The following is a 12,386-nucleotide window of genomic DNA, read 5'->3' on the forward strand; positions in this document are numbered from 1 at the left end:
GGATTAGAACAAAACAATCAACTCAGTTTGTAGCTGAGCCAGATCAGTTCCATTAAAATGATCAAGCTATTGACTTTGGTGAAAGACTGTAGACTCTAAATGCCCTTCTAGATTTTAAATGATCCAAAGTTTCTTGATGCTATACCTCTGGCAAGAACTGCTGCTAGTATCTAGGCTTCAAAAAGAGATTTCATTGTGAAAAATGCCCTGCCTTGGCTACTTATGCCTTTGATACCAACAAACTACATCTGAATCCTATTTTACAGTATTGCATTTGTGCATAGGTATTTACCTATGCAGCGCCTACAAAAGGGATATGCAACCTACACAAATGGGCTTGTGTGCAGTCCTTCAAAAGAACAACAACAAAAGCCAACAGCACCCTACACTGCCCCTGGTGACAGAACACAGTCACAACATGTAGACAAAGCTGGTCAGCAAAGCCGTCCATAGGTTCAGTGTAGGACCAGTGAAAAACATGAAATGCTGGATATTCCGAATAGTAGTATACAACCATAAAGCTACAACAATCACACTGAAGAAATCAGGCAGATACTTGCTCTCTAGACTGCCATCCAAACGCCTAACCATGCATGCCCAGAGTGATGTCACAACTGCAGGCTGCTCTTTGGTGTTGTTTCAGCGTGCTGCACACCTCTGGATTTTTGGACCTGGTTTGTGTGGTGCAGCCGGTTTTACAAGACGAATGCATGTTCGTCTCTGTCTTAACTACCATTTCAATGATATATCAGCAGTACATACAAAGAGACATGCTGCAACAGCTTAAACAGTGGAGACTTTTTAGGGAAAACGCTGAAAAATCACTTCGCATTTCAGCCTCTTCTATTCCTGGCGACACCTATCATTCAAGAGAAGACTGCAGTCACTGTGGTGAGCCTGAAGTGACAGCATAAATGATGACGGGGCTCTGGTGACTTCATCCTCACCACATGGCACAACCAAAGCAGTGAATTAGTCCTAAAAGTCATCCTTTAAAAGACCACCTGCGTTAGTGCCAACTTCACACAGAAACTCTTTATTCCCCTGTTTTGCTCTTTGTTTTTTTCTTCTCTAAACAGACCACAGATTTACACAAACAAAACTGAGCACTAAAAAAGGAAATGCAATAACAGCAGTACAGATAGTGGCTTGTTATGCTGGAAATAAGAGGCCACTTAATTGGGGTCTGATAGTCTAATAGGCAGCCCCTCTGATTACCAACTCTGCACATTGGCTTAAATTAGCCCACTGATGAGAAGCCAGGGGATTCAATTATGCTGGGGTAGAAATAAGGGGCCCTAATAGGCCACTGTATCAGGAAACATGGGACTGGGCTGGGCTAAAGTGCTGATAATTGGTTGTTTAGTTGGGAAAGTTGAGCCTGTTGGTAATTAGAGATGCTGAGACGTTTGGAGAGGCACCAAACAGACGACACAAGGAGGACAGAGGGGCGAAGGAGGAAGACAAGGGTCCTTGGTGCAGCAGAGAGGGCAAAGGTCACGGTGGAGATCTCAGAAGTGCACTTCAGCCAATGAGGTTGCAGATGAGGGAAAACATGTTATGGTACTGTGGAGCGGTGTTGATTCAGTAAAGGTCAAGATGGGGCAAAGCAGGACTGAAAGTAAAAATCAGGAGTCTGGCTTTATCTTTCAACACGCTCTCTTAACAGTTCCTTCCTTCCTTCCTTTCTTTTCCTTTTAACTTTTTTTTTTAATTTGTCGTTCTTGCCAATAACTACTACTTTTTTCCCCCCATTGTACCTCATCTCAGGCAGGTTAGCTACTAGCAGCAGCTGGATGTGTGTACAGTGTGTCTGAATTGAAGGAGAAGGAAGACTGAATTATGGATGAGGTTTTATAGGAGCCGGCGGCCTGTCTGGTCCCATATTCACTGTCCCATACTTGAGGAGCAGGCCTGCCTCGGAGCATCCCTGCCTCATGTCACTCACGCGGGGTGTCTGTGTGTGTCTATTTGCCTTCCTGCCAAAATCTAGCACTTGTATAAAAGCACACTCAAAGTCTTTTTGCAAAAACAAACAAACAGCAGATACTTTTCAGCTAATTTCCTGATTAAAATGAAAACTATTTAAATAGTTTTGTGCACAGGCACACCGCAATTAGGTTATTTGAACAGCAGGAGTTTGCAACAGGACTGGTGCATCGAAACAAAACTGGGGTTTTCCATGAAATATTGCCATAATCTTAAAGACAAAAATCTTATTAACTACTGAATCAAGCTCAGCATCACTGAACACAATCAGTGGTCTGGTAATAACCTCCAAAGACCATGATGAAAATAACGCTTTTGTTTTCTAGAAACCTGTGCAGATCCTTACAGTTTTCACTCCTCTGTCTTGCCATCACACTGTGCAAGTGTCCTACATACGCCATCTGCAACATTTTAGAACAGTGCAACATAAGCACTCACCTACACTAACTGTGGTGCTGCAACACCGGGGAGTCTACTATATCGTGTGTCATCAATCTGCTTCAAACCTATCCACGGGCTCATACAGAGGTCGATGACAACACTCCTAGTCAGGATTTACCCGAGTGAAAAAATCACGACTGCCACGGCCAAAACAAATAGAAAATGCAGAAATAATGTCATGCGTGTGGCAGTCAGAAACCTCCTGCTTCTGTGTGCCCAAACCAAGTGTATGGAACTTGTCAGTAAAAACTCTAAACGGCCACTAAATGGCAGAGAGGAGGCTCTGAGATTGGCACCAAGAGGAAGGGAATGGAAGAAGTGGATGAAACAAAAGGCCGTTTGTTGTAGCTTATGTGTGATAAATGCAGCCGGTTGGGGAAGTTTTCACGCTCATTGGAGCAGGTCATTATGCAGGAATTGCTGCTTGCTCGGCCCAGACCGGCCCTGTATTGGTTTTCTGAGATTCATGCAACTGATGGTTGTGCTTTGCTAACCCCCACATCACTTGCTACTTGTCTCCTGGGGCACTGGCAGTGAGCAGCTGCTTTTCAGTTATAATATCTCAAAGAAGACAGCATAACGGGTGTGTGGATGTAAAGAAGAATCTATTAAACATCGATCGGCTGCTTTAAAGTGTGGTATTTAAGGCTCGAATTTAATTAATATTTATTTAACCCTTTATTTTGCCAGAAAGTACCCAGTGAGATACGAGATCTCGTCTCTTCTTGTCAAGACAGTTTCAAATTATAAATGAAGAATATTCCTTAATTAGATTTGTTAATGTAACTAAGTGGGAGTGTTATAAAAACTGAGATACTGTACGTACAATCCATATTCACTCAAAGCCACATATGGACGGCAGAAATATCGCTTATGGTGTATTTTTACTAGATTATACGTCAAAAATTCCAACCTATTTCGATCCAGTTTTTCTCTTTCCTTCTTTGGTAAAATGATTTTTATACTTTTCTTGTTACCAATTAATTCTTCAAATCCCTCATTGTTAAGTTTTTTTTTTAAGCATTAGCTCAATATAACTAAATCACCCCTGAGACAGCATCAGCACATTTAGTCTTTCCCTTTTTTCTTAATTTTCCACAGTGCTGAAAAGAGTCACTTTTTTCATTAATGTCTATCAAATGAATGCAACATAAGGACGGTGACACAAAGACACGAGTTTATCACGAACAATGAAGACTTGATGTCCTATTGGTGTTTAAATAAAAAAAATAAAAAAACAGTGACGGACTGCGTGTTTTTGTCTCCCCCCTCCATCGCCGACACATATCCTATTCCACATAGAAAAGTGTCACATATAACACACGGTTATTAGAAACAGATGCTGATTTTATCACCGGTGTCTGTGGCTTCTCTCACAACGTCGACACAATGTCATATGCGCTGGGATACCAGGACACATTTGCATGACATACACACCTGTCCTCCACAATCCAACACGCCGCGGTAACACAATAGGCAAGTAGAAACTCACGAGAGTAATGTTTCATTACACGAGGAACAGAAGGTGAAAGCGAGGAAGGGTAGCCAGGGAGGAGCACGGATGCATAACTTAAGTAAAAGCCATCGAAACCCATATTTGTTTACAGATTTGTTTAATAAGGAAAAATATATGCAAACAAATGAATTTGCCTGTGGTTATAACTGTGTATTAAGATCATCACTTACAAGGCCAGGCCTCCTCTAGCCCTCTACAGTAGCCATCCATCATGCATTATTAAGGAAAATAGAATCTGCATAAAGCAGCAACAATGCCTTGAAGAAGTTTATTTATTTATTTTATCTTTTTAGGCACTAAGCAGCAGATCCTCAGTCGCTGTTAGCTAATTACAAAGCATTTGATCTCTATGCCCCCAGGATGTGCAATTACAACCTTGGTTGAAAATTAGGAAAATATTTCACAATTAAAAATAGTGGGATGAAGACGCTCTGACAAAGCTAATGGCGACATCTCACCTGTGCGTGCATGTGTGCGTGTTAAATGTGGATTTTCGGTGCTGGACTAGACATGAGGCTGTTTTAACAAAGCCAATGCCCGGCAAACACAGCTGACCTCGCTGGAGGGAAATAGCAAAAAAAAAAAGAGAATATACCATTTCCCAAAGCTGAAGCAGACATGCCATACTTGCTGAATTTTAACTAAAAGAAAGTTCTAGTCAAAGTCGCAGCACTCTTGAGTACCTGTAGCTCCAGTTCTGCTCCGCTGCTATCTACGCTTAGATCACACAGGCGTCGCCACTTCTTTCTGGCATATCTCTGCGCATATCGCGCAAGGAAGACAATTGTCATTACCGTTTTATTAAAATGTGTCCTATCAGCAACATTTGCACATCGCACATCTAACCTTCCTTTCTTCCTTCCTTCTTTCTTCCCCTCAAATTCTAATCATCATTCCCCTCCATCACTAGCTGGGTCTAATTCCCTCTCTTCCTTGGTTTGCAAAGGACCTCTGCTTTCATCCTCGAGAAGGGCTCTAATTCGAAGTGCGACGCTGAATAAAGAAGGGGGGGAGGAGAAAGAGAGAGTGATATGGAAAGACAGAGCAGCGGAGGAGACGTTCGGGTGTCAATCAATCCGGCGCGAGGGGCTACAAGGGCCCGTGACTAGGGTGCGTTTGATCTGTGTCTTTCAAAGAGAGAACAGCAGGAAGGGCCATCACAGACGATTTGCCTCTCGCTGCTGGCCCTGGTGCCACTCTGACAGAGAGCAATCACAAGCAGGTTAATTCAACATCTACCTTCTTAATCTTTTCTTCCCTGTCTCTTTCTTTTGGTCTCGTTCTGTCTACTTAGATGAAGAATTGCTCCTTCTGCTACCACCTCCTTTTCCCCTCTTTTGAAAGACTGAGAGATCACAAGTGTGCTTTCAGTGCCCTTTCAAATCCCTCTATAGTCTGAGGGCTTTGGTCAGGTAAAGAGTTGTTGATTTTCCCGAACTCCTACAATGCCGTATTTATGCGTCTCTATCAGAGGGCCATGTTTCCTAAAACAGCAATAGATTTATGATGGCAGAGTGGGATTGGAAGTTTCCTTCAAAAAACTTTGCAATGGAAGACTTTTTTTTCTGGGGTACGAAACACCATCAGATGCATTTTTAAATATTTTTCTGTCATTCTTTGGTTCACATCTGTGGTGTGCCGTGAGCTGAATATGAATGAGAGTGTAACGATGACATCTTGAAAATATGCTGCTTAACTTGACTGAAAGAGGAGGATGTGTTCCCTCCAGATGACTGAAAGGCGACGCACATTCCAGACAAGATCTGACCTCCGGCAACTCTGAAATCCGAAACCCACACTGTATGAAGCCTGCTATAGCACCGGCTTGGACACATAGAGAGAAATGTCCTTTACTTGGCATAAACGTTGTGTTCTCATATGGCTCACCAGGTCATTTGAAGAGAGACAAGGACATAAAATTAAACTGTGAAAAAGTCTTCTCCATCAAAGGTCAGCCATGCATGAGGACAAACAGAGGTGAGGGGATTCTGGGGTGAAAGGGTAAGAAGAGACATAAAGGCATGCTTTGGTTAAAGGTGAGAGGGTACAGAGCATATTGAGGGAGGCGTGTTTAAAAGCAGCTGAAGGTAAAAGGTTGAATAGGGAGGTTAGGAGGTGGAAGAAAAAGAGAATCAAAGACAGAAGTTTGTCCTTAAATTTGACAAATGGAAATCATGGGAAGAATAAGCCTGTTTCAGAAATTCATAACTACAAACTTTTCAAGGACACCATCCAAATCCACTCAAATTCACTAGGAAATACACCACGGCGTCGCCAGAAAGCAGCCATTTTCCAGCAATGTCCCTGACTGGCCTTTTCTCCCATGGTGCTCTCCTCCAACTCTAGTGCCTTTATGTAAGGTCAGAGGGATAACAGGATAAAGGCTGTCTTCTCTGCTCCTCTGAAGGACAAGCACTCTGCCGATTGGATTTGGTGGCGTTCAAGGACAAAAGAAAGAACACTGGGATACAAAGGAACCAATAGAGGAGGAACAAGATTTCATCTGTCACTATGGCCTGAGTGATTGGCAGGGATGGCTACAGCAGCAATCTTTGAGCGCTGCCTTTTTGTGGCTGGGTGCCCTCCATCAGCACTGAATAAGAAGACTCGATCCACTGACAAAAAAAGCACTCAAAGAGGCTGGAAGATCAGATCTCCGTGAAATAAAAGAGCATAGACAGGTGCTATAGAGGAAACTAGGTGGTTTAATTCAGCAGAATGACTTCAAATTTTCATTTACAAATTTGTGTGTTTGTGTGTGATTGTGTGTGTGTGAGTGAGTGCACATTAACATGGAAAGCAGAAGAACAGAAAGGAATGTTAGGAAGGGGACGCGGCCGATGCAGAGCACACAGACTGGTGAAAAAATCTGAAACTCCAAAGAGAAAATAACCCGATAGTTGCATAACGTCAATGTAGGGTCACAGCTTGTTGTCTTTATCATGAAGATAATTTTCTTTGAGGTGTTGATTTAAGCAACTTTTTCCTTATTTGCAATAAGAACTGTTTATGAGAGGGAAGGGTCGCTGTGAATAAATAGAAAGTTGTTCTGAGTGAGCACCTTTAGCCAATGCTGAATCATGTCTATCCTGATGAGGATGATTTTTCTATGGATCAGACTGACCAATTGACAGAATACGAGGGCCATTCAATGGTTTGAATATAAACATGATGTGAATCATGTGCTATGGCCTTTGCAGTGATTGAACTCAACAGTCGAATGCCTATAAAAGAGTTTTGAAATTCTCTTCATCATCATCATAACACCGAATGATAAAACATCTTTTGGAAAAAGATCTGTGTCTCCTCATCCCCAACCAGTCACAGCAGATAGCTGTCACTCCCGAAGCTGGTTGTGCCAGACCTTTCTTCCTGTTAAAAGGCAGTTTTTCCTTCCCACTGTTACCACATGTTTGCTTATCGGGAGTCGTTTGATTGTTGGGGTTTTCTCTGTATTCCTGTAGGGTCTTTAACTTATACTATAAAGCAGCTTGAGATGACTGTTGTGATTTGGTGCTATATGAAAAAACTGAATTTAATTGAAAACTGGTTTTCGACCCTTATTCCAAAGACATGGTGAATCACTGTCAAGTCACACTGAAGGTGTTTCGGTGGCACTAAGACCCTCTGCTGGTTTTTCCTTTCATTTGTAATGTATCTCTTTGTTTCCATCCAGGAGCTGGTTAGAAGGATTCATAGATATGGATTCAAAAGACAAATAGGGTGAAATAATGGCACAAGAATAGTAAGATGACCTGTGATTTTTATCATGGGTTAAAACCAGAGAAAATGAATTAAATTTCCATAAAACATAATGCTGTGGCATCTTTTTATTTTTAACCTATTTTCTGACTTGTGTATCACATGCTTAAGCTCCGTGTTCTACAAATGCATCCACATGCTTAATGGTAGCCCCATGACCTCTCTGCCCATGTTAGGATGCCCCCACATTGCCTGTTTTTAAAGTCTTAAAATGAATTTTTATTTCTTGACTTTTAACTCAGAATGAGTTAAAACTGTGTTTTCTTACCTTCTATTCTATTATTGTTTTCTGTTTTGGTACTTTGTATAGCACTTTGTTAAACTTGTGTTTTTAAAAAGAGCTTTACAGATTAATTGGAATGGATTAATACTTAATACATAAAAATAACAAAAAAAACATCCTTTAACTTTCAGGTAAGCAAGTGGAGCTGCACATCACCAAAGAAAGAAAAAAGGCACTGTTGTTTTTAAATGTAGGGACAGTATGTTCTTAGAAGTCCTTCTTTTTGTGTTTTTGTTTACGGGGCACGGACATTTCAGATGCTGTGAAGGGGGCACTACGGACCAAAGTAGGGGGTACAGACGGATGTCAGGCTAGCTGCCATGGTGCATTAGTGAATTCTGCTTCGCCACGCAGAAGAATCCTTGATGATATGGAGACATCTGTGAAACACTTTCTATTTCTTTTAGCAGCACATTACCTGCGTGCAGGTAGGCGAGGTCTGGGTTCTCAATATCAGGGTGATTGTCCTTCAGGTGGTTGCGGAACTCCATCGGAGAGTTGGTGGCATAGTCACATTTGGGGCAGTTGTACATCTTCACGCCCTCGTGTTTTCCCGTATGGAGTATGTGCTTTCGGATATTCTCTGCACAGTTGGATCTAAGTGAGACAAACAAAGATAAAAAGGCTTAATTCCATTTTGGAATTAACAAAAACAAACGTTGGAATTAAAGATGAGAGTCATGAAGGAGAAAACACAAGATCAACACTTGGCAACATTCCCAAAAAAGGTTTGCTGTACTAACATTTTCTTTATCTGTAATGATGTAATGACACACAGACACACATGGGCGCACTTCACACAGTAACACGCAATAAAAAAAAATCAAGCTGGGAGAGAGGAGCCATGTTTGGACTACAAGCAGCACATGACTAAAGACTCTTTCATGAACAGCAAACACACTTGTTACAGAAACAATATTTACATTTTGTAGATATGTTTGATATTCTTTCACGCCTTTATATTTTGCTCTGCTACTTTCTTTTCTTATAGTTTTTCAGCTGTTTGTGTAACGGTGCTGGGGACAGCGCCTGCTACGAGACCACTGTGCATCTAGAGGCCCATTGACTGCATTACAAAGATATGTCTGAAGGCATCTGTTATTCAGTATGTATCATTTGCAGCTGTATGAAAGCTATATAGGATTAGTGTTGTATGCTGTGTGTGCCTGAGTTTGTGGGTCTCTGGGCCAGTCAGATAGGGCAGGGAGCTACTGCAGGGTATACGATGTAACTATGTCAGCCCAGAGAGTAACACACAAACCTCTGCTGATTAATGACGCTGCCTGACCTGCTCCCAGGCTCTATCTAAACCTGCCCATAGACACACACAAACACACTCACACACATAAGTGAAGCTCTGAATGATTAAGACAAACATGCACATACATACATATGGAATACAGACATATAGAAAGGCCAGTTTGAGCCAAAATAAAAACAATAAATCTCTGACACTGCTACACAAGTTCGAATATACAGACATGAATCCGTAAACACACACAAACGCTCGCGCATTTAATGCATCATGCAAGCAAGCATGTGCGGTGTAGAGCACACTTTCGCACACAATCATGTGTTGATGGATGGGGCACTCGTGCTCAGTTTGGACCTGACATTCTCGGACAGTATAATACGCAATTACTCTCCCTTATCACCTTGGCTGGGACAATAAAGCCTCACAGTACCATAGCTCACACCAGCCAAGGAGAGAATTTGTTTTCACTTTTGCAGAGACACCTCTCTCCATCATGGGGGCCATAGTCCAGCCTGGCTCCACTGCGGCCTAGAAAAAAAAAAAAAAAAAAAAAAAACGGGCCCTCACTGGTGTCTGTTTATGCTGTACAAAACACATAAGGACCAGCCAGCAGTGAACAATGAGGGCTCTTCATGAGGCTCAAGACCATGTTTTGGATGCAGTCTCAACAAAAGAATGAATGAAACACATTTTGAGAGCGTTGACCCAGAGCACTAACAAATAAAGAAATGTCTGTTTGGCCAGTGGATTGCAGAACACTTTACAGACGAGCACTCAGGAGCCACTTTATTACCTCCACACGGTCAACTGCTCGCCAAAGCAAATATCTAATTAGCCAATCACAAGGCACTTAGATATGGTCGAGACAACCTGCGAAATTCAAACTGAGCATCGGAATGAAGAACAAAGGTGATTTAAGTGGCTTTGGCTACGTCCACACTAATGCGTTTTTGTTTGAAAACGCATCGTTTTCTCTCCGTTTTGGCCTCCGGTCCACACTGAGACACCGTTTTCCCTGAATGAAAACGCAGCGTTTTGAAAACGCTCTCAAGAATGCATACATTTGAAGACGGTGCTTATGCGTCGCAGTGTGGACAGCAAAAACGGAGACTTTCGAAAACGATGACGCATGTTAGTCAAGTGATGCAGTCATGTGACCAATTAAACAAAGACAGCGGAGGGTTTATACAGCAGTTGTTTTGTTTGCTCTTAATTTGACAGCCATATTAAAGATTAATATCAGTTTGTACATGCTTCAGATAGCTTTCCTTCGAAGTCTTTAATTCTCACTTGCTTTTGCAACTTTGTACTTTTGTATTACTCGCAGCAACAACTCCACCTCATTGTTAGTCCATTTATAAAAACTCTGTGCTTTTCCTCGTCATTTTACCGCGACGTTTCAACGAGCTGGAAAGTAAATAAGCGGCAGACAGAAATGAGGCAGGCTGAATCTTCTTGCATTTCACGCATGCGCAATACTGGAGCGTAAGCGTTTTCGTCCGTTTCAATGTGGACGCACAACTCTGTGAAAACGTCTGAAAACGCTAGTGTGGACGCGGAGCGTTTTCAGACAAAAACGCTGTTTGGTGTGAGTATTTCACAGACTGCTGATCTTCTGGGATTTCCCACACAGCCATCTCTAGGGTTTACAGAGAATGGTCCAAAAAAAGAAAATATCTATTAAGCACCAGATCTCTGGGTGAAAATGACTGGGTGATGCCAAGGCGAACGTAACTCAGCCTCTAATTACAACTAAGGCATACAGATCGCTTTTTTGAATGCCCAACATGTTAAACCTTGAAGCAGAAGGACTAAAGCAGCAGAAAACCACACTAGACCTGTCAGCTAAGAACAGGAAGCTGAGGCAACATTTTCATGGTAGGTTCAGAATTTGGTGTAAACATCATGAAAACCTGGATCCATTTTTTGATCTTCAATGGTACACGCTGCCGGTGGCAGTGCAATAATGTGAGGGACATTTTCTTAAAACACCACAGCCCACCTGAGTATTGTTGCTGACCATGTCCATCCCTCTATGACCACATTGAACGCATGATGTGATGGCTGCTTCCAATGGGAAAATGCACCATGTAACAGAGCTCACTTAATATCACACTAGTTTCTTTAACATGGCAGTAAGTTCACTGCACTCACATGGACTCCACAGTCATCAGATCTCAATCCAATGGAGCACCTTGGCTGTGGTGGAACAGGAGACTAACATAATAGGCTTAAGGCTGACAAATCTGCAGCAACCGTGTGACGCTGTCATGTTAATATGGACCAAAATCTCTGAGGAATGCTTCCAGCACCATTGTTGAATCTGTACCATAAAGAATTGGGGTACTTCTGCAGGCAAAAGGGTGTCCAACCACGTACTAGCAGCATGTGCTTTATAAAGTGTCTACAGGAACTGACCTTAGTTGTCATTTTCATATTTTATCCAAAAAACTGTCAAAAATTGCTGTGATTACTTTCTTATCAGCCTCATAAGCAAAACAATAACAGATTCACAGGCAAATCACGGCCATCTGTTGACTTTTCATTGGCATACGGACAAAAAAAAGAACTTTAAACTGTCTCATGCTCCTAAATTAACACAAATGATGCTGTTAAAAAATGCATTTAATACCAAAAGTGAGCTGATTTCTTATTCGAAAGCGGGAGCATAAATAGATAAAATTTGAAGCGGAGCTAAAAGGTTCTAAAGAGAGCGCGGGTGGATTCCTAGGGGGGCCATGCTATCTCTCAGATATGGTAATGGCGTAATTGTCATATTAAAACAACACAACGTGCGTTTAGGAGTCAGCAGGTGTCACAGTTAGTGAAAGCCCACACCAGCCCTCCTACTATACACTGTATTAATTAGTCCAACGCTGTTTCAACTTCCTCCCCCACCCATGCACTCACCATGGGAATCAGCCATACTGATGCTCATCGGCTACATCACCCCTTCTCTGCCACTTTCTGCTTCTCCCCTCTCTCTCCCCCCTTTATTTAAGCCATTTCCATATTCCTCCTCCCAAAGACCGTATGGTAATGGGAGAGGTGTAATTGAGAGGCGCTTCGTTAGAGGAGATTTAAATGCGCTTCTTTGTGTGCGTTAAGAGTTGTGGGGGGTGCAGGGTCTGTATTTGGAT

At 42.1% G+C, this 12,386-nt stretch overlaps 1 protein-coding gene across 3 annotated transcripts in view; it reads right to left on the minus strand.

The window, feature by feature from the left end:
* znf407 (zinc finger protein 407) overlaps positions 1-12,386 on the minus strand; it is a 164,017-nt gene that overhangs the window by 46,666 nt on the left and 104,965 nt on the right. For all 3 annotated transcript variants that reach the window (XM_005937670.3, XM_005937672.3, XM_042227039.1), the window contains exon 9: positions 8,410-8,588. In XM_005937670.3, coding sequence (XP_005937732.1) covers positions 8,410-8,588 — 179 coding nt within the window. The remainder of the gene's footprint in view (positions 1-8,409; positions 8,589-12,386) is intronic.

Source organism: Haplochromis burtoni, unplaced genomic scaffold (assembly GCF_018398535.1).
Source record: "Haplochromis burtoni strain Fernald_Lab_line unplaced genomic scaffold, NCSU_Asbu1 Contig_240, whole genome shotgun sequence".
NCBI classification, from domain to species: domain Eukaryota; kingdom Metazoa; phylum Chordata; class Actinopteri; order Cichliformes; family Cichlidae; genus Haplochromis; species Haplochromis burtoni.